General features: G+C 33.2%; 1 protein-coding gene across 1 annotated transcript in view; it reads right to left on the minus strand.

Moving 5' to 3' along the window:
* Nucleotides 1-346: 346 nt before the first annotated feature.
* LOC132746843 (uncharacterized) overlaps nucleotides 347-21,810 on the minus strand; it is a 34,933-nt gene continuing 13,469 nt past the window's right edge. The window contains exons 4-8 of the mRNA XM_060736107.1: nucleotides 11,009-11,275; nucleotides 9,505-9,705; nucleotides 8,182-8,316; nucleotides 5,493-5,606; nucleotides 347-4,935 (exon numbers count right to left, since the gene is read on the minus strand). Of these exons, the coding sequence (XP_060592090.1) occupies nucleotides 4,772-4,935; nucleotides 5,493-5,606; nucleotides 8,182-8,316; nucleotides 9,505-9,705; nucleotides 11,009-11,275 (881 nt within the window). The 3' untranslated portion in view covers nucleotides 347-4,771. The remainder of the gene's footprint in view (nucleotides 4,936-5,492; nucleotides 5,607-8,181; nucleotides 8,317-9,504; nucleotides 9,706-11,008; nucleotides 11,276-21,810) is intronic.

The following is a 21,810-nucleotide window of genomic DNA, read 5'->3' on the forward strand; positions in this document are numbered from 1 at the left end:
AATGAATACCTTTATACATTACAACAACTATTTGTTCTTTGAAAATTAAAATAGGCTTTGAAAAAAAACACTGGATGCAAGCATTTCTGAGAGTAACGACTGAAAAACTGGAATTTTTGATTCCGTTTGACCAAAACTCGCATTGATTTTCATTATATGGTATGGTCCGAGTTATATTTGTTTCACATCTGGTCAGTCATGTACAGAATGGTTACAGAACCAACTCAAATAAAGATCTGTTTGGCATACCAGATGGTCCGGCCACTTTCAGAATGCCTGCAGACCCTATATGAAATATTTAACATAACATTTGAAATTTATCAATATTTTTTTTTTTATTTGAACAAACAGCGTTCTTATGAGTTTCATCCAACTTTAAATAAATGATATGTTAATGAATACAAAAGGGAAATAATTCCTTCCATGAAACTATTCTAACCATAAACAAGGAAAGGAATTCATATCATGAAAAAAAAAAGAATTTGTTCGTCTTGTACATTATTTGTAATATTCATTGTGGGAAAAAAAGTAACTAGAAAGAAACCAGATAATGAATAAGAGCAAAGCTTTTGTAATTAAGTCTAAAATCCAACTTTTTATGATGTTATAGAAATAATCAAAGGCAAGTTACGTATGGACGATGGCGATAATGAAATATGTGTAAAATAACGAACATTTTCAAAAATATGTACAGAACTATACATTTAATAACATGATTAACATGACATATTAAAGCTATTTACAATTTTCACACACACACAAAAATTAAAACAACAGAACTTAACCCTTATCCTGATGGAAAAATAATCCTAAATCGGACATCTCCAGCTTATAATTTTGAAACTATCTATTATATTATCAAAAAGTTGAAAAACCCAGCAGTATAGAGCCTGTAGTGAAGGGCAGACTGGCCTGGGCTCTAAGCTGATGTGGAAGATTCCAGCATAAAAAAGGCTTAAACAATTACATTTGAACCATAATTCAGTAATGAATGCCGATTCAAAAATCGCTGGAAAAGTACGAAAATGGTAAAAAAAAATTATTCATAAAAAATAGATTTTGGTTTATGTTGTTGTTTTTTTCACGTAACATGATATATATTTAACTTTTCTTTTTTTCTTTTCATGTAACATGATATATATTTAACCAGGTATCAATGATTACAAAATTCCTGAAATCAAACAAAATATCATTTCTGAAGTCTCATTCATGATTTTATTTTTTTAAATAATTTCCAAATTGCACTTGATTAGTATATCATTATTTTGCATTAACATCTTCAAGTCAAATGCTTATATAAAAAAATACAAAAAAAATGAAAAATATCAAAAATCCTATTTCTAACAACATTTTTAAAATAGGAACAAATCTTATTCTCTAAGCAAAAATCATTGAACAATTTATTACAATGACTCACTTTATAAAATTTCCTAAAGCAATTTATTTTGTCCTGTTTCTGGTAAAAAGCAACTTGACTCATGATTCACACTAACACTTAATAAAAAAAAAATACTTGATTAAGATTTAGGATTGAACACTTGATTCATTAATAAGAACTTTCAAATACTTATCATCTACTTATCTTTGAACTTAAAAACGATGACGAAATACATCAAACCCACTTCCTTGTGTAGGTGGTAACCCTCTAAATTAAAACCACTTGTTAAAGTGATCACTTTTCACGGGTATCCCCAACAGGAAGATATGTAAGATGATGAAACTCCACTTGTAGAATTAACAATTCTTAATATTCCTTGATAATTACAATATTGCTCTTTCACAACTCTTTATAACAAACTTCATACATTTATTTCCCCATTTTCTTTACGTCATTAAAGAGTACTTTGACACAGAAACAAGGACGTAATGCGAAACTTGACACCAAAAGTCTGTATCACATTCTTAGAAATATATATATACACGCGTGAGACAACATCTTCTTTCACCTAAAAACATTCCCTTCCCTTTGTGTCAACTAGTTTTATTTACACACCATACTTTTATCAAATTAAATTCCAAATCCTTCATTTATTTTGTTTCAAATTACAGAAATTCTGTCAGAATCTTCCAAATTGTATAAAAAAAAAAATCAATTTCATATCACTTATTAAATTGTTGACATGCCAATGTCATTCATTCTTGATTATAAGTTATTCTAAATAAAACTTACTAAGAATATTCAAAAATATTTAAAAAAATGTTCTATTCTTTCTCTAAACTTTCTGTTGTTCCATTTTCAACCAGGACCTGAATCATGGCAGACAGACCGACAAACATCAAGAATAAAACATGTGAATGTGCCTCACCAATGCGTCGTTTAAAAGGAAGCCAGAAATACAGAATATTAACTTTTCGTAACCAATAACAAAAGAGGTAGCACAACTAAATCCTCTACTGTTAACAATAGCATGACAGTTTATTGTACATGTGCTGTAATTGTTTGAGTGATGCCTCACCGTCTTTAATTACACAAAAAAAAAATTCACACAATTTCTGTTTTTCAATACATCAATTTCAATCTCCTTATTCATATTCAATTCTCAATAATTTTCAATAATTATTACATGTATATAAGGAAAAGTATCTCATTACTTTAATGTTTAAATAAAATGTATACATTATAACCAGCTAAAAAATAATCCAAAATAAAATGATACTGAGGTTCATGAAACACGCTTAAAGAATATTGCAGAAGGAAATATAAAAAGTAATATATTTTGGAACTGATTTATTGAAATTTTAAAGCTTAACCAAACAAGCATAATAAATATTGATTTCTGAAAAAATAGTTATTTTATTCTTCATGTAAAAACAGGATAGGTATAGTTACCAGAACTTCATTATCATTCCAATTTGACCTAAAAAATAAGTTAAATTTTTGTTTTAGAATAAATTAATGCAAAAAGACAATAAAGTATCTGCGAAATTCTACTATGTTTTCAGCGCAACATCACTCAATTAATTACATGATTTTGATAATAAAACCAAGGTGGGATCATCTAGAGAAGCAAGAGTTCTCTAGTTTTGTTAAAGCAGTTTCTACATCAATAAACTTCTCCAACATTTAACATGTATATATAAAAGAATTACAGTTCATGATTCACTAACACTATTTCTAAATACATAATTTCATACATCACTGATAAAATAAAACAACAAGACATTTCTATTTTTTTTTTTCAATATCTCAAATTTTAATTTTTTTTCCCCTCTCACATAATACCACTTTTTCTTAAAAAGTCAGAAAAATATCATGTGACCCATTTGTTAAGGTCAAATTATGATGTCATGAAAACAAAACTGTTCAAGCAACTAATGAACGATTTTGTTTCCATGGCAACACAGTAGATGACATCAATGATTGGAATGTGTGTCAACTCTGGGCTATATACTGTTTCTATGAAGTCACATGATCAACTTTGAATGAGAACTATACATATACAAGAAAACACAAGTTTCATCTACTGACCAGCTCGGATTTGTGCCCATTTTGGGGGGGCCAGGGGCTTACACATGCGAAGGACAAAATATGAATGTCCCAGAAATATCAGATCTGTTCCTCTTAATCGGATGTGATAACTATGGTAAAATGCTGCTTTATGTAATACCAGACACAATTCAATTTTTTTTAAAATATCATGTTTAACAATAAATATAAAAGTTACAGTCCAAAAATCGAAGTTACACTCTAAAAATCAATGTAGTAACAATGTATTTGCCTTACTGATACATGAGCGAAATTCTATCGTCAAAAATCGAAAAGAATAATTACAAGTAAATTGGTGGCTCATAAATCTATCCACAAAATACTTGTATCAGACTGATTAACTGTGTAAATAAAATGTTCAACCTCAATCACACAACCTTTGTTAATCACGAAAGTACATAAAATAGAGCAATTTCCATAGTAACTGAACCAAATAAAATGAGCCCCTAACACCCCCCCCTGGCCATTTCTATCTATATGGAGGTATCACATATGCTGTGCTATCTTTACTTATATAATTTGTAACAGTTCCCGTACACTATGCACATGCCTCAACAGAAATTACCATATAGATCAAATGAATTTTGATCTGAAAATCTTAGGTAAAATAAGAGAAAAACTTTTTTTTTTTTAAAACACATTCATCTTTCAAAAATGTGAAATTTTGATGTTTTTTATTCATGATTTGTGGTAGCGATTTCCTACTAAAAATAGTTCATATCAGAGGCATGTGCACAGAATAAGGGAGGTAACTGGCACCCAGTATTTTTGTGTTGTCTACACGCACACTGCAGGCAGACATGTATTATACTACATGTACTGTATTACAATTTGTTCATATACATTTATTTTTCTTTGAAAAGCTTTCAACTCACCTCAAATGTAGCATATTTACCCAAGCATTCATAATAAAACACAATTTTACAAATAAGAAAGTACTTATTCACAGAACGTAGACCGAAGAAAACAGGAGAAAATAAAAATAAGGATCTAGAGCTAAAAAATAAATTAAAAATTTCATAAAGCACTTAGAATCTTTGAAAATAAATCTTTCCTATCATTTGATGAAAATAATCTTGCAAGTGTCTACGTACTTATCTACAGTTTTGTTAAATTATAATAGCACGTAAAATAAAAATTTTGCGATAAAAACCCGATTTAGACAAAATGATTCCTGACATATATAAATATCACATTTGAGTTGACCCGAAGATTTTCTCTGAATTAACACATAGATAACATATAGAACATATTGTGTTCAGCTAGAACAGCCCTCTTCATCTCTCAGGCGTAAAACTCTTTATCAGGGGCTTTCGTATACGAGTAATTCTGGTACTTCTGCTCGTCTAGGGGATAACTTCCCTCGTCCTTTTTCCTCATGCGGTAAACAACAAACATAACAAGGAGGACCATGCATAGAAGTCCAACAACTGCTCCTCCAATGATTGCTGGTGGAGATAACAAAAAGATACATTTAATATAAAACACTCCAAAAATATAAAATGTCTAGTTGGGAATATGAGCTAAGACATTAGTGTTAATCACTAATGGATAGCAAAATACCAATATGAACAATAAACAATTTATAAACCCAAATAACAAATAAGGTTATTACAAATAACAAAGCAGTGATCTAGTGGTTAGGATAGAACCAGGGATTGTGATACAAACTCTACTGGGGTCATGACTATATTTCTTCATAAGACACCACTCATTTAAAGCATCAGTAAGCAAATGTAGAAAGTGGTTTGATTAAGTTTCAACTTCTTACACTCATCACAATTAAGCTACAATCAGCTTGTTAAACATTAAAATCAAAATCTTTTTTAATATTTTTGATTGTGCGCCTTTCAAATATACGCATTTTGGGTAACATTTTATTAGTGTTCAATATAGGAAATGATTTGTCTTAATGCCATTTCATCATTTTTAAAAGTGACATGATTAAAATGCAGAAATTGGGTGTTAAGTTATTGGTATAGAATGAATATTAAGCAAACATTACCTGCAAGAAGGCCTGGCTGTGATAAGACGGTTTCACCACGTTTCATTGTTGCATATGACCCGTCAACATAGTTTGTCTCTTCCTCTAACTCTTCTACATCAGTTTCTTCAGATTCTGTTTTAAAACAAAAGAAATGATCAATGTATTGTAATATATTTTACACACTAATTTAACCCTAATCCTGCTGGAATTTTATTTTTTAAATGAACTTGTCCAACTTCCATGTCTGGAACTCTCCATTATCATTTTTAGGGATATCAAGATAAAAAATTTGAAGTTGGTTTTGTGCCAACAAAGTAGAACCTGGTCAGACTGCATGGCTCTATACTGGTGTCAATGACTAATCTTTTTCATTTCTAGCTGAGTAAAGGGTTAAATACTCACATAAATATATCTCTATAATATACACGTTCTTGAAAGTTTTGCCACTTTTAAAGTGTTAATAATCAAATAAGCTTCATGTTGTACAGGAACAAACTAGAGCAGTGACAACTCACTGTTATTACACGAGATTATTATTGTACTTATTTTCCAATTTGGTACTAAATCATGCTATTATTGTACTAAAAGTTATATAGTACTTCTGCTTTACTGAGGAAGATGTAAAGTGGCCCCCTATTGTATTGGTCAGAATTATTGAAACCAGCTAAATGCTCATGTTTCTACCACAATTATGACGATTATGTACACACAAAAAAAAATTAGAATCATGTCCAAAGCATGCCCCCTACATTCCACTGTCTTGTCAGCCTACGGGCAGACAGTAAAACAGCATAATAGTGGGACGGACAGACTAGAGTGAATCTATATCCCCCTCCCCCACCTCTAACATCTCCCCCAGCCCTATACATAGTAATCAGGGGCACCAAAATCAATTGTCTGTATTGCCCAGGAGGTTGTGCCACAGTCAGTCTGTATGGACACATGATTTATTTCCAGAATTTACTTTATAAACAAAGACCCATATAAAGACCAGCTTCAGGTAAAATGGACTAGTAAGTCAAAATCAGATTTTGCCGGCCCTGCTAAGTTATAATCAAATAAGAGATAATTTTTACATTTGTTTACACGGACTGATAATGATGATCATGCACAATCTTTCCTATTTTTTGTCTCAGTCTTGATAATAAAACAACAAGTGGCATGCACACAAAACATCCCTATCTAAATACTTCAACATAAACTTGAAAACAACTACTTTACAGTAAGGAAATCTGAATGGCTCTTCCTTTAATGTTATCAATATTTCTTTATCACAATGTAACAAGTGCATTCACATGAAATTCTTATTCAAATACTTCATCATTCACTTAAACCGTTTAAAGCTATACCTTACGGATCATTTTATATTGTAACATTTATAGACAGTACAATTATGTTGTTTTCGTGATCTTATGGTACCTTATATCTTATTCTAGAAAAAGATGTACCATAGAATGTCTGTGTCATTTAATTACTATGATAACTGTACATAAACAGAATAAAAAAAATGTTCCAGAACAAAATATTATGCTGCTTTAATTGTCCAGCAGCTATTTCATGTGACCCCATTCACTCATCAGGAAATATACAAACATGATTCTTTCATATGTGTAGTTTGGAAATATGCTTTACAAAAGAATAATAAACAATAATTTTGTAAACTACAGGCAGCAGATATATTGGTTTAAAATAAGGATAAATCAAATGGCTGGAGCCTATAAACAAGGAAGGCAAAACTGGAAATACAAAAACAATATACATGTAATATCGCAACAGGAAGCTAGAGTTTCCTGCTAATGAAACATCCAATAACAGTTTCACATTTTTTACAGAAGGTTGCGAGAGTTCATTTAAAGTGCAATGTACATTTTCACTGCTAGTGGAAAAAGCCAATTCATTTCAAAACAATTATAGGAACTTGATATTACTCTAAAAGCTGAATAACAAATAACAAAAAAAAAAAATACAAAATGCTTTTAAAACTGCATTCTCATGAACTGTTTACGGACATTTTGAATCGCTGTTTACAATTTTCAAACCACAAGTGTGAACATGTGAAAATGTTTTCTAAATGGTTTCATAAAAGTGCCAGTTATGACATGTTTCATAAACAGACATTACAAAAAGTACAGTAGATATTCCACTATTTTTGTCTTTATATCCTGTTTCATTGCACTCCTATTGGTTCAATCTACTTTACTATATAAAATGCTTGCGTCAACAACAACATTCCAAACTTGCCAGTATATGAGGTCGACCATCTTGTACATTTTTCAGTGTTAATTAAATGTACATGACATAAGTCTACTTGCAGACTGGTACCAATGAGAAGTTATTTAACCTCATAGTCTGGTTTCACTGAAACTATCACTCTATATATACATGAAACCACGGGTGTGAATGATAACAAGCCTTTACTAACAAGTCCAGCATGCCTGCATATTAAGAGAAGTCTAAAGACCCTATTCCTTACATTTTATTGACATCAGACTGACAAGTCATAAACCCATCCCTTAATGGCGAGTAAAATGCCGAAATACTGGTCTCTTGTTACATTTTTTTTTACTTGGTATTTGATATCAAGTGGCAACAGACATATAGACAATGGGACAGACATACGGACCGTGAGACAGACATTAAGCAATGTCATGTAGCTCCTCGCAAAACAAGATTTCTTTTGAAATATTCATAAATACATGTGTCTTACCTGGTATTTTTACTACAACATTTGAAATATCTTCTTTACTGTTGTCGTGTATATCATAGCCAGGATTTTCAGCTTCTGGTAAAGGCTTGACTTTATCTGGTATAATTGGCTTCTCAGCAGCCTTCGGTGTTGTTGCTGTAAAAAGCACGGAGCAAAATATATGTTAAAAAGTATTACCTTTGTTTTGATTGGATTTAAAGTAACACTATATGGCCACTTTTAAGCTTTTCTGATAAAGGAAGATGTCAAGTGCCCCTTGGTACAAACGGACTGGCATCCAACCAAGTAAAACCTGCAACCTTCTGTAAGCTAGCTGGACAGCCCCCTTACATGCAAACATCCAAAAAAGTTCCAAAAATCCTAAAGATCTGATTTGAATCCATAGAGATTTAGAGGATGTGACTCGATGTAAGCAGCATTTTAGTCAATCGGTCAGATACAAATTTTTACTATACTTTGAAGATTGATTAAATCATTTTTCATGAAATTATTTCTGAAAAAGCTTTTATTTCAAAAGAAGGTTAAAATTCTATAATTTTTCCATATATTAACATTTTTGGAGAATTATGACCTCAATATATTTTATAAAATCAATATCTGTAAAAAATGCAGATATAAAATTTTAAGTTCCAGCTATGTCTGACTTTTTTTTTATCTGATTCTTTATTAATGTTATAAAAAGCCATTAAAAATGCACCATGAAGTAGTTCTGTAATATAGTTTTGAATCAATCAGAAATGTTAAATCAATACCAATTATGTCATTTAAATCATACTATAACATGTTTTCTCAATTATAATAACAAATTATAATAGCAGTCATTAATTCTTTATGCATGCACACATGAAATTTAAATTGACAAAACTTAAAATAAAACTGACTACAGATTAACCCCCACTCAGAAAAAAAACCCAAACTAGTCTAATTTATCTATTAACAGTAAAGACATATATATAACTATGTTTATTGTTGAGTTTTATTGCACCAATACAGTAGAAGTTATATGGCGACATTCCAACTTTATGGTAGAGGAAGGACAGGTGCCTTTCCATACATTATTTTAGGCACAAACAGGCACCTGACTAGAACCACTGATGTTCCTCCAGCTAGCTTCCTTATATAAAAGAATCAAAAGTCCCTTGCAGGAATCTAACCTACATCAGTGACAGGCAGGTGGTTTGAAGTCATCAACCTGAACCACTGGGCCATGAACGCCCCTAATATAAAAACTTCTACTCTTTTTACTCATACTACTATTTCTATAAACCATGATCATTCTAAAATTCCCAAATGTGACCCCCCAAAAAAACCTATCTGACATACCTGATGGACAATCCGGTATTTCCGGTTTGTTTTTTATTGTTCCAATGATTTCATTACCAACAGCATCCACACACCAGCATTCAGATCCCTGGCATTGTATCTGCTCATATTCTCCTTCAAGAGTACACTTTGGTTTGTAAGCACCCAGCAGTCCCTGACTGTTCTGAACCAGTTGAAATACACATGTACTCAAATTCTCCCCTAAAAAATACAGATACCGTATCTCATTATGACAATACAACAGATATAAATATTTATTTCATGCTTTCCAGTGTTTTATTGTAATATATCAGATGATTATATTCTGATAAACCACTAGTGAAATTTATAAAATATAATTTTCACTGTAGCCCGACTATATCTGAATGCGGATGAAAAGAAAATCATAACTAAATGGAATAACAGGCAGAAATTAATGCCGTCGTGCGTAAATTTTGCTTCTTTAAGAAAAGAAAGTCGATGTCATCATACATCATGTTAAAAACGTAACAAAATTAAAGAAATTTAACAGACCTATATTTCAAAATTGATTATGTGACGTCATGATGTGATGACGTCACAAAGGAGAATGCGTGACGTTACGCGACAAAACCAGTAAAAAATACTTAAAATCACCTAAAAAGCATGAAATAAAAAGAAAATTTATTTGTTTTACATATAAGATTGAAAAATATTTCATTCGTGAACACCAGCTATTATATTTTCACTCGTGGCTACGCCACTCGTGAAAATATTGCATCTGGTGTTCACTCAGTGAAATTATATTTCAATCTTACATGCAAAACAAACAAATATCCTCTATATATTAGTATTATATTCTAACAACATTACAGTTTTATTGTAACTTTGAAAGCTGAAATGTTGGAGCCCCATTTTTCTGTAAAACTGTAACTACCAGACACAGTCAAAGACTTTCTCACAACTGGGAACTAATCACTCCCATTGGTGACAGGCTAGTTATTCAGTCTTTAAAATCTAGTTTGTCTGTTTTGGTTTTACATCACATCAACACAGTACAGGTCATATGGCGATGTTCAAGCTTTAATGGTGGAGGAAGACCTAAGGTGCCCTTCTATGCATTATTTCAGGCACATATGGGCACCTGAGTAGAGCAACCATAAGCTAGGTGAAAAAATCCAAAGTCCCTGTGGGGATTCAAACCCACAGCAGTGAGGGGCAAGTGGTTTGAAGTCAATGACCGTAATCTACTAATTCAGACAATGTTTCCCTTTCACAATATAGGGCTTATAGTGTAACATATAACTACACTCCTTCGTAATTTTTTGTCTCAAAAATGATAATGAAAATCAAGAAAAGTGTATTTGGTAACAAGAACATGGATTTAGTTCAAGATGTTTAAATATGCTACTGTGTTTATATATATTGACAATTTTTTTCAGTTTACCCCAACTATAAAGAGTCGTATCATCTAAATTTCTAATTTAGTTAATCATTTACTTCTGTTCTTTGTAGAATGGTAGTATGAAGACAATAAATATCTTACCAAAACTACAATCTGGCATTCCGGTTCCGGTCATACGTGTTCCGGTAATTTCTATACCTTGAGGATCAACACACCAACAGTTCTTCTGTTTATTTCCTGCATCTATCATACACTGACGTTTCTTAAACTCTCCATCAGTATCACACTCTGGCTTAAAGACCGATGTTGCCTGTACAGCCGTGTTTCTCAAGTTCTCACATGCCGTCAGCTGCTTACTGGTCGTTGTTGGATTGTTATTCACCATCACAGTTTTAACTGTCACTGGCACTGTAACACAAAATCAAATAATCATCATTCATTGTTTAATGTGGATGAAATCATGATTAACCTTCACCTTACAGGTAAGTCTAGCTTAATAATATAATTTAAAAGAATCATTTATCACAACAGCCTTCTGAATGAAGAGCCTATGACTCCTATAGGTTCAAGAAAAGCTTTGTGCATTTATAACAAATATATAAATGAGACTTTTTTACACATGACCTTCTACACATGACCTTATCAAACAACAGCAACACTTACAAATTTTGACAGCATTGCCTATCTGTAAGACTTAAAACAGCATTGGCTATTCAAGAAAAGCAACATTGCCTATCCTTAAAAAGTAACATTGCAATTCCTTGAAAATCATCATTGCGTATCTTCAAATAAGACAACAACCAGCTTTTTGATAGAGATACAGAAGTAGAGGAAGTACAGACAGATGGACAAAAGGAACAACAAACTGTTGCATAATGCTCTTACAGCTACCCATAGAAGCTGGATCTCCAGCAATATATAGGTTAACAAAATAAAAGGTCATGTCTACATGTCGTACATGAGTTACATTTTTCACTGGACTGTCAAACAGTATACTGAATTCAGTAAACAAGCCAATGACAATATCCTAAAAATAACAATACAACTGTATATTCAACAAGAGCTGTTGGAAGGACAGCCTGCCACTATTTTCAGTGCTAATGTATAGTAAAACAAGAGCCTAAATGATGTAGAAGTTCAAAAAGGTGCATATTTCTGTTAAAATCCATGTTAGAATTATGGGGCCTTGAACAGTGACCTTCATAATTATGCTCGTGAAGTTTCAGTACTTTAGATTATACCAATTTGAACACACAAACTGAAGGTGATGCCAACACTTGGTTGAGTTACAATAGCTCTCCCTATTCATTAAACAGTCATTCATTCAACAGTCAAGCTAAAAGCTAATAGACCATTCCTGAGCCATTCCTTGAAACTATTTATGTTATTGGCATATACATGATAATTTGAATAACAATAATAATTGGTATTTCACAACTTAAAAACAACCAGAAATGTCCTGCTGAGTTATTAATAAATACACAACAGGTGACACAGAAAAAACAACCTAAAATATCACCAAATGAAGTTCAAGAGGAAAATGCTTCAGTTACTGGAGGGGAAGGTGGGATAGGGGATGCTTTGAATCTAATATACCTCTCCAAAATGTTACAAATATTATTTCTCACTCTGAACTATTTAATGCAGATATAACACACTGAAAACCGATTAAAAATATTGCTGCACTTAAAACAGAGATTATTATAAGATTGTCAAATCAAATTTGATAATGGTAAGTTGGTAACTATTCCACTTTTAAATGGAGCCAGAGCAGTCTGCAAATCCTTACATGAGGCTGCCTTATTATTTTTTTGTAACTTAAAATTTGCATATTGAAAAGCAACATTTGAATAATCAACTTCTAGCCCTTGAGCTGCAGAATTTCTTAGCTTCCTTATACTATCAATCTTAAGGATATGGAGATAAAAATTGAAAACAAGCCAGCCAACTGTATAGAGCCTAATCAAATCGTAATGGAAGTGCTGCTTTCAGGGCAGGTTCTATACAACTGCTTATTTGGTCCCAGCAGGAAAAGGTTAAAGAAACAAAATTCTTTAATAGTAAGGCTGTGGACTTGTGGTACATCAGTGACATCTGATCATGGTCACTTTTAGCTTTTCAGTAAGTAATTATATTATTTTTTAGATTTCAACTTAAGTCCGTGAATGACTTTGTCCAGACTGAGAGATGGGCAAGAGCATTTAAGATAATGATGTAGCTTGGTGAGGGTTTAAATAAACTGGTCAGAGTATAATTATTTGAATGACAAGATACCACAAAACCACATTTTACAATTATAATTATGCACACTGTTTAATATGTACATGTGTAAAGTAACATGTACCTTAAATTCAGATGATAGGCTAGGTATACACCTAGGAAAACTACATTTTTTATAAGCCATGGGGCAAGTTATTACAATGTATATACAGACAGATAGAGTATGAAAATCAAATCTTCCCATTAAGAGACCATCAGAAACATAAAATAAAATTCAAAGAATAACTTGAAACGTATTTACAAACTTATTCTGACAGTTTCATGATTATCTTATAAGCTTCTAAAGGACAAAGATAAGAACACACAAAAGCAAGCTTCTACAGGACAAAGATTAGGAAAATACAAAGGCATTAAGAAGATTTCTGTGTTGTCTGCCAGAGAAATTATTCTAATTACAAGAAGAAAAAAAGCATGGCCCAGAGTGTAAAACTGATTTATAATGCATCATTTGCCAGGGACATTTCTCCCATTCTGTTATCCAACATCACTTTTCTTGTTTTTCCTTGTTCTCCCCTGGGTGACAACTTGACTGACATTCTGTCTGCAAGTTGACATTAAATGTATTATAAGCTCACCCTGATTTCTCTCATACTATCAGGAAATACAGTACACTAAGATAAGCGCAGAAACTCATTTCCTTCAAGTATATCTAAATTTTGACAAAGACAGTACTATATATGAATCAGAGCGGGGAACATTAACTTCAAAGAATGGACATTAGTAGCGCCTGTATATATCTAATAGCCTGCAAGGGAAAAAACAAACAAACTGGTTTCATCTTTTTTGCCAATTTTTATAATAAAGACTTAAAGATAGATAATCAACCTTAAATGGAACAGCAAGAAACTGAATTATTCTGTAGTCCTTCATATTATCAATCTTTACATCAATTTAAAACTTTTATCCATGCTTCATGTATTACATGGACTTGCCTATCATTCAATCTGGAGAAAACCATTCATATATTTAAAATCAATTGAAAATTTCAAAATATATACTGATCGTATAGCAAACAGTGCAGACCACCGAATAGCAAACAGTGCATTGTTGGTAAATTTTTGTTATTTTGTAATTTTAATTTTAACAAGATATGTTTGTAAAACATGTATGCCCCCTATCAGCAGCCAATTAGTCATGTGATAAGGTTATTATGCATGACTTCTGACCCAGTGATCAAACAATTAATAAGGGTTATCAAGTATCTACTGGTCATGACCTTAACCTTTGACCCCTTGACCCAAAACTCAATAGGGGTCATCTGCTGGTCACGACCAATCATCATACAAAGTTTGAAGTTCCTAGGCCTAAGCGTTTTTAGTTAATTGATCGGAAACCGTTTTTACCTTCAAGTTCAATGTGACCTTGACCTTTGACCCCTTGACCCCAAAATCAATAGGTCATCTGCTGGTCATGACCAATCACCATACCAAGTTTGAAGTTCCTAGGCCTAAGGGTTCTTTAGTTATTGATCGGAAACTGTTTTAACATACAAGGTCAATGTGAACTTGACCTTTGACCCCAAAATCAATAGGGGTCATCTGCTGGTCATGACCAATCACCATGCCAAGTTTGAAGTTCCTAGACCGAAGCGTTCTTAAGTTATTGATTTGAAAGCATTTTTACCTACAAGGTCAATGTGACCTTGCCCTTTGACCCCTTAACCCCAATATCAATAGGGGTCATCTGCTGGACATGACCAATCACCATACCAAGTTTGAAGTTCCTAGGCCTAAGGGTTCTTTAGTTATTGATCGGAAACCGTTTTTACCTAAGAGGTCAATGTGACCTTGACCTTTGACCCCTTGACCCCAAAATCAATAGGGGTCATCTACTGATCATGACCAATCACCATATCAAGTTTGAAGTTCCTAGGCCTAAGGGTTCTTTCATCATTGATCGGAAATCGTTTTTACCTACAAGGTCAATGTGACCTTGACCTTTGACCCCTTAACCCCAAAATCAATAGGCGTTATCTGCTGGTCATGACTAATCACCATACCAAGTTTGAAGTTCCTAGGCCTAAGGGTTCTTTTGTTATTGATCAGAAACCGTTTTTACCCAAGAGGTCAATGTGACCTTGACCTTTGACCCCTTAACCCCAAAATCAATAGGGGTCATCTGCTGGTCATGACTAATCACCATACCAAGTTTGAAGTTCCTAGGCCTAAAGGTTCTTTTGTTATTGATCAGAAACCGTTTTTACCCAAGAGGTCAATGTGACCTTGACCTTTGACCCCAAAATCAAAAGGGGTCATCTACTGATCATGACCAATCACCATACCAAGTTTGAAGTTCCTAGGCCTTAAAGTTCTTTAGTTATTGATCGGAAACCGTTATTGCTTACAAGGTCAATGTGACCTTGACCTTTGACCCCTTGACCCCAAAATCAATAGGGGTCATCTACTGATCATGACCAATCACCATACCAAGTTTGAAGTTCCTAGGCCTTAAAGTTCTTTAGTTATTGATAGGAAACCGTTTTTGCTTACAAGGTCAATGTAACCTTGACCTTTGACCCCTTGACCCCAAAATCAATAGGGATCATCTTCTGATCATGACCAATCACCATACCAAGTTTGAAGTTCCTAGGCCTTAAGGTTCTTTAGTTATTGATCGGAAACCATTTTTGCTTACAAGGTCAATGTGACCTTGACCTTTGACCCCTTGACCCCAAAATCAATAGGGGTCATCTACTGGTCATGACCAATCACAATACCAAGTTTGAAGTTCCTAGGCCTTAAGGTTCTTTAGTTATTGATCGGAAACCGTTTTTGCTTACAAGGTCAATGTGACCTTGACCTTTGACCCCTTGACCCCAAAATCAATAGGGGTCATCTACTGGTCATGACCAATCACCATACCAAGTTTGAAGTTCCTAGGCCTAAGGGTTCTTTAGTTATCACTCGGAAACCATTTGGTCTACGGACCGACGGACCAACGGACCGACAAGTGCAAAGCAATATACCCCCTTTTCTTCGAAATGGGGGCATAATCATCTTAATAAGCAAGACCAGTGACTGTAAGACCAATGGACCAACTTTTGTAAACAGGAATAAAATCAAATTTGACCCCAAAAAATACACTGTTACATAATTTAGTTGAACTTATCTAGTGTAACTATGTTATCACCAAGTTTGATGATATTATCACATTCCATTTTGTTTAAAATGATGTAAAAGTAAAATGAAATATCTAAATACTAATAAAACATCGCCCCTCAACCCCCCAAACCCAACACCCCAAATAAACAGTTACAGTTTGAACGAGACTCAATGAAGTCTGGTCAGTAAACAAATATAATATAGGTATTTACAAACATCAGGCTATGATTGCACTAAAATGTTGATACACATTTACATATTTCCTTTTAAGTGCCCTGCATTGTATTACTATTAAGCATTAATATAATTACTATTATGCACATTTTTTTCAAGATAGACAAAAGAATGGATATGCAATGAAACAGAATATAAATTTCCAGGAAAGAAGACAGATCTGGGTGTTCCTGGACTTAAATCAGTGGAAACGAGTACTTATATACTCTCCTATATTCTTATACACTCTTATATCACTCTGCATAGTCAGGGCAATCCATTTATAATAGGAAAATAAACAGCATGGTAACACGCACACTCAAATTACCATAATTATTGGCCAAGGGAAATAGAAGAAGATAACCTTGTACATCAGTTACTTTATACTAACTCCCTGTGATAACAAAATCATTATATACATATTTCAGACTCAGAAATAATTTCTGAAATAATCAAAATCTAGGAAAAACAAAATTTATTTTAAACAAAACTGACCAACATAAATGTATGAAGAGTGTAAAATGATATAAACATGTTTCGGACTTTCCAATAGTCATGTGACTTCAACATTGACTTTACCATGTTAGGTACAAACTCTGTAAATGATAAAATCCAAGCATTTCTACCCCCCCCCCCCCAAACCAAACCAAGTTACATTTTCATTTTTTTCTTTTCTACATGTATCATACTAAGCATATTCAGACATGGTCAGACTTTATAGAAAAGCTGGCTGGTATGTTAATAAGCTCCTCTACAAAGTAAAACTCTCGTGAAATTCACATTATCTCGAATATTGAAACAGACCACAGATAAAACAAAATCAGCCACGAAAGTTAAATAAATGTGCTTATTTTTAGAAGTCAGACTCAATTTGTTTATTTTAGTTTTACACCTGTTCGAAACAAGATTTCACTATTGTACTGGGAATGTAGTTACATAATATGTTTGTCTAGAATAATTGTGCCAGAACTTTAATATTATCTGTTATTCCACAAAAAAACTGCTAACTTCTTTACATAAATAGTAAATCATGTGAATCAGGTGTATCTGGAGACGAGTCTCATTGCAAGAATCACTTCTGTCAACCAGATTGTCACACCATCTTACCCTTGTATTTGAAGATATGAAGACCTTAAACCTAAACCTCTTGCAGATAGTGAGGTAACTAATTACAAAGAGAACAAATCGCAAATCTAAAACGAGAACAAGCCATGCAGGCCTCTCGCAGCCATAAAACTTTCCAAACAATTACTCTTATATGTGATATCACATCAGTAGATGGGTCCAGTAAATGGACCTTAACCCTTATAACCTGCAGAATATCTTAAATGGACTTGTCCAGCTTCTAATTTGGAACTGTCCCATTATCATTTTAATTTTTTGGGGATATCAAGATGAAACAAGAACCGGTTGAACCGGGTGATGCTCCCCGAGAAGGTTCTGGACACAGGAAAGTATAAAAAAAAATGAACAAAGGGCAATAACTCCAAAATTACACCAGGCTTTGTTTAGGTTCTTGAAGCGTTGCAGTTCTATCCAATTATATCTAGCTACCTACAAAGTTTCATGTTGATATCTCTAATAGTTTTAAAGTAATGTCCAGGACAAAAGTCAAAAAGTAAAAATAAACAAAGGGCAATTACTTCAAAATAAGGTAAGGCAGAGTAATGATTCTTAAGCACTGCACTTCCACCCAATGAGACCTATCTATCTACAAAGTTTCATGTTGATATCTCTTATAATTTTAGAATAATGTCCCAGACAAAGTTCAAAGTGTCAAAATGAACAAAGGGCAATAACTACAAAAGAAGGCAAGACAGTGTTACAGTTCTTGTGCACTGCAAACTTACTCAATGAGATCTATCTACCTACAAAGTTTCATGTTGATATCTCTTATACATTAAGAAATATGTCCCGGACAAAGTTCAAAGTGTAAAAAATAAACAAAGGGGGATAATTCAAAAATTAGGCAAGGCAGAGTTAAGGTTCTTGTTCACTGCACACCTACTCAATGAGATCTATCTACCTACAAAGTTTCATGTTGATACCTCTTATACTTTTAGAGTTATGTCCCGGACAAAGTTCAAAGTGTAAAATAAACAAAGGGGGATAATTCAAAAATTAGGCAAGGCAGAGTTACGGTTCTTGTGCACTGCACACCTACTCAATGAGATCTATCTACCTACAAAGTTTCATGTTGATACCTCTTATACTTTTAGAGTTATGTCCCGGACAAAGTTCAAAGTGTAAAAATAAACAAAGGGGAATAATTCAAAAATTAGGCAAGGCAGAGTTACGGTTCTTGTGCACTGCACACCTACTCAATGAGATCTATCTACCTACAAAGTTTCATGTTGATACCTCTTATACTTTTAGAGTTATGTCCCGGACAAAGTTCAAAGTGTAAAATAAACAAAGGGGGATAATTCAAAAATTAGGCAAGGCAGAGTTACGGTTCTTGTGCACTGCACTTCTACTCAATGAGATCTATCTACCTACAAAGTTTCATGTTGATACCTCTTATACTTTTAGAGTTATGTCCCAGACAAATTTCAAAGTGTAAAATAAACAAAGGGGGATAATTCAAAAATTAGGCAAGGCAGAGTTACGGTTCTTGTGCACTGCACACCTACTCAATGAGATCTATCTACCTACAAAGTTTCATGTTGATACCTCTTATACTTTTAGAGTTATGTCCCGGACAAAGTTCAAAGTGTAAAATAAACAAAGGGGGATAATTCAAAAATTAGGCAAGGCAGAGTTACGGTTCTTGTGCACTGCACTTCTACTCAATGAGATCTATCTACCTACAAAGTTTCATGTTGATACCTCTTATACTTTTAGAGTTATGTCCCGGACAAAGTTCAAAGTGTAAAAATAAACAAAGGGGAATAATTCAAAAATTAGGCAAGGCAGAGTTACGGTTCTTGTGCACTGCACACCTACTCAATGAGATCTATCTACCTACAAAGTTTCATGTTGATACCTCTTGTTGTTTCAAAGTTATGTCCTGGACAAGAAAAGGGGACGGACGGACGGACGGAAAGACGGACGGACGGACGGACAAGGCGGCGACTATATGCTCCCCCGAAATTTTTTCGGGGAGCATAATTAAAAGTTGACCAGCCAAAACTTGAAAAGCAAAGAGACTGGTCAGACATCATAGAATGATTTCCAGGCTAACCTTGCTAACAGCTTGTCAGGCTGGGATCCAGCAGTGGAAGGGTCAACTCAATCAATTGCAAGTTCCATTCTTTTAAAAGTGGTGCAATTTTTTTTTTTATTTAAAGTGTTACTTTTTAAACTGATAATAACTGCTTTGCTTTTTCAACCCTTCATATTCACAATGGACTATTCTGAATTAGGATGAGGAGAAGTCCATTACAAAATTTCTGTAGGGGGTAAAGGTTAAACAAGAATACTTGAAAGAGCAGTCAGTTTCATATTACTGTCTTAACAATACAATAACAATGCATACCAACATACCTGCAGTGTACAAAACAAATATGTGGAAACCTAACCATACCAGGGTACTTGACAAAATACGATATCTCATGGACACCTGAGCAATATGTGTACTATATATCAATACAATGTCGGTATTATTGTAGGGACAGTTGTTGGGCCACTATCTCTAATATTGTATTGTACCAACTAAGAGGACAATATTTTTTATTTTAGTCAATATTTCTTTAAATATTTCAACATCTTTTTTTTAACAATAATGTTTAATATATTTTGTATCCTTTTTCGGACAAAACAGGACAATATTTTGTATATAACTTTTGTTCCTTCATTGAGCTGATATTATTTCAATTAACATTTGTATCTTTGACCAGTTGGTATTTTTAATTCAGTTTGGAGGTTTGCAAAATAAACAGCTTAATATATCACAGTGCCAGTTACAGCCTTGTAGACTGGTAATTTTAATTATACTCTATCTATACATTGTACAATGGATAGCAAGTTACAAACTCTTTTATATCAACCTATCAAATTACCACTTTGGTCAAAATCTATGCAGATTAAATACTCACAAAATTAGCCCAATTTTACGGCATTAACATAGGATCTTGTCTCATACAGCGTTTAAACTATCACTTTTCACTGGCTTTTTTATTTACATAGTTGCCGGCCAGTTTAGCCATTTTGTTTAAAAACACTCGAGACTTCAAACGATGGGTTAAACAACTGATTAAATTGAAAAGAAACTTCATGCCCCATGAACCAAATGCTCCGCAACATGATATTGATCTCTCGTAATATTACTGTCCCGATTATTCAAGACACAAAATATTTTATTGAATAACTTCAGAATTGTCCATTCCTAAGATGTTTACTAAATTTACATGAAGATAATTTTGTATGGAGATATATAGACCAGACAAAAGGCTCCACAATTCCATACAATTTCGAGAGCACATCAATTCTCGTTATACCATATAAAAATTACAACTTCATTTAAAGAATTCCCAGAAGCTAGTTAGCATAGACTGATCTAAGTTATTGTATTATAATTAGTGTTATTAAACTTGCTAAATAATTATATTTCTCTTAACAAATTATGGTTTACTTCTTTATATTTTCATTAGAAACGTAATCTAAGTTTGAAGTCTTCTGCTTTTCTTACTGGATATAATGTACTTGTGCTTTAAATTTGGAGTCTGTTCTTTTCTGGATTTTTTGTGTGAATTTTTGGTCATATCTTGGCCTATCCAACCACCTACATCTGTGCAATCTGCCCCAAAGAAAGGCTTAAGTGTCCATACTGAAGGCCGACTAATTTTCAAAATCTGGATTGTGATCTCCCTAAAACTGACAGTGGGCTGCTCCAAATTAAAAGCATGCTAAGTGTCAGTTACACAACACAGTATCAGTAAAGTAAGACTTCTACAATGTAACATATGTTTGATATATAGAAGTGTTTGGTTTTTGCATGATAAGCTTTGATCTGTTACAAGGTTACACTTCAATAAAAACTGTATTGATTTTGTTTTTACAACAATCAATGAGGGATGAAAAATATTGTATAGCATGGCTCCTAGCTTTATCAATGATTTCCACTCTTTTCAGTTAATATACAAACAACCACTGTACATCATCCAGCCTGTCCCAGCAGACTGTTATAATGAAGTAATAAAAAAAAATTCTGCCTAGAAAGAGAACAATAAGCTCTTTTATCTTAGTTTAGTAAAAGATTAATTGATTCCATATACACATACACATTCTATTCCATACTGATTCTGTTTATTTATCATATAAATGGAACAAATATTCATATATGTACATGTGCTCTAGTCTTGGCACAGACTGTATTCTCCTTAAATGGAAACCTTAATGGTCAGTTGA

Source organism: Ruditapes philippinarum, unplaced genomic scaffold (genome assembly GCF_026571515.1).
Source record: "Ruditapes philippinarum isolate M1 unplaced genomic scaffold, ASM2657151v2 ctg387_1_1_1_1, whole genome shotgun sequence".
NCBI classification, from domain to species: domain Eukaryota; kingdom Metazoa; phylum Mollusca; class Bivalvia; order Venerida; family Veneridae; genus Ruditapes; species Ruditapes philippinarum.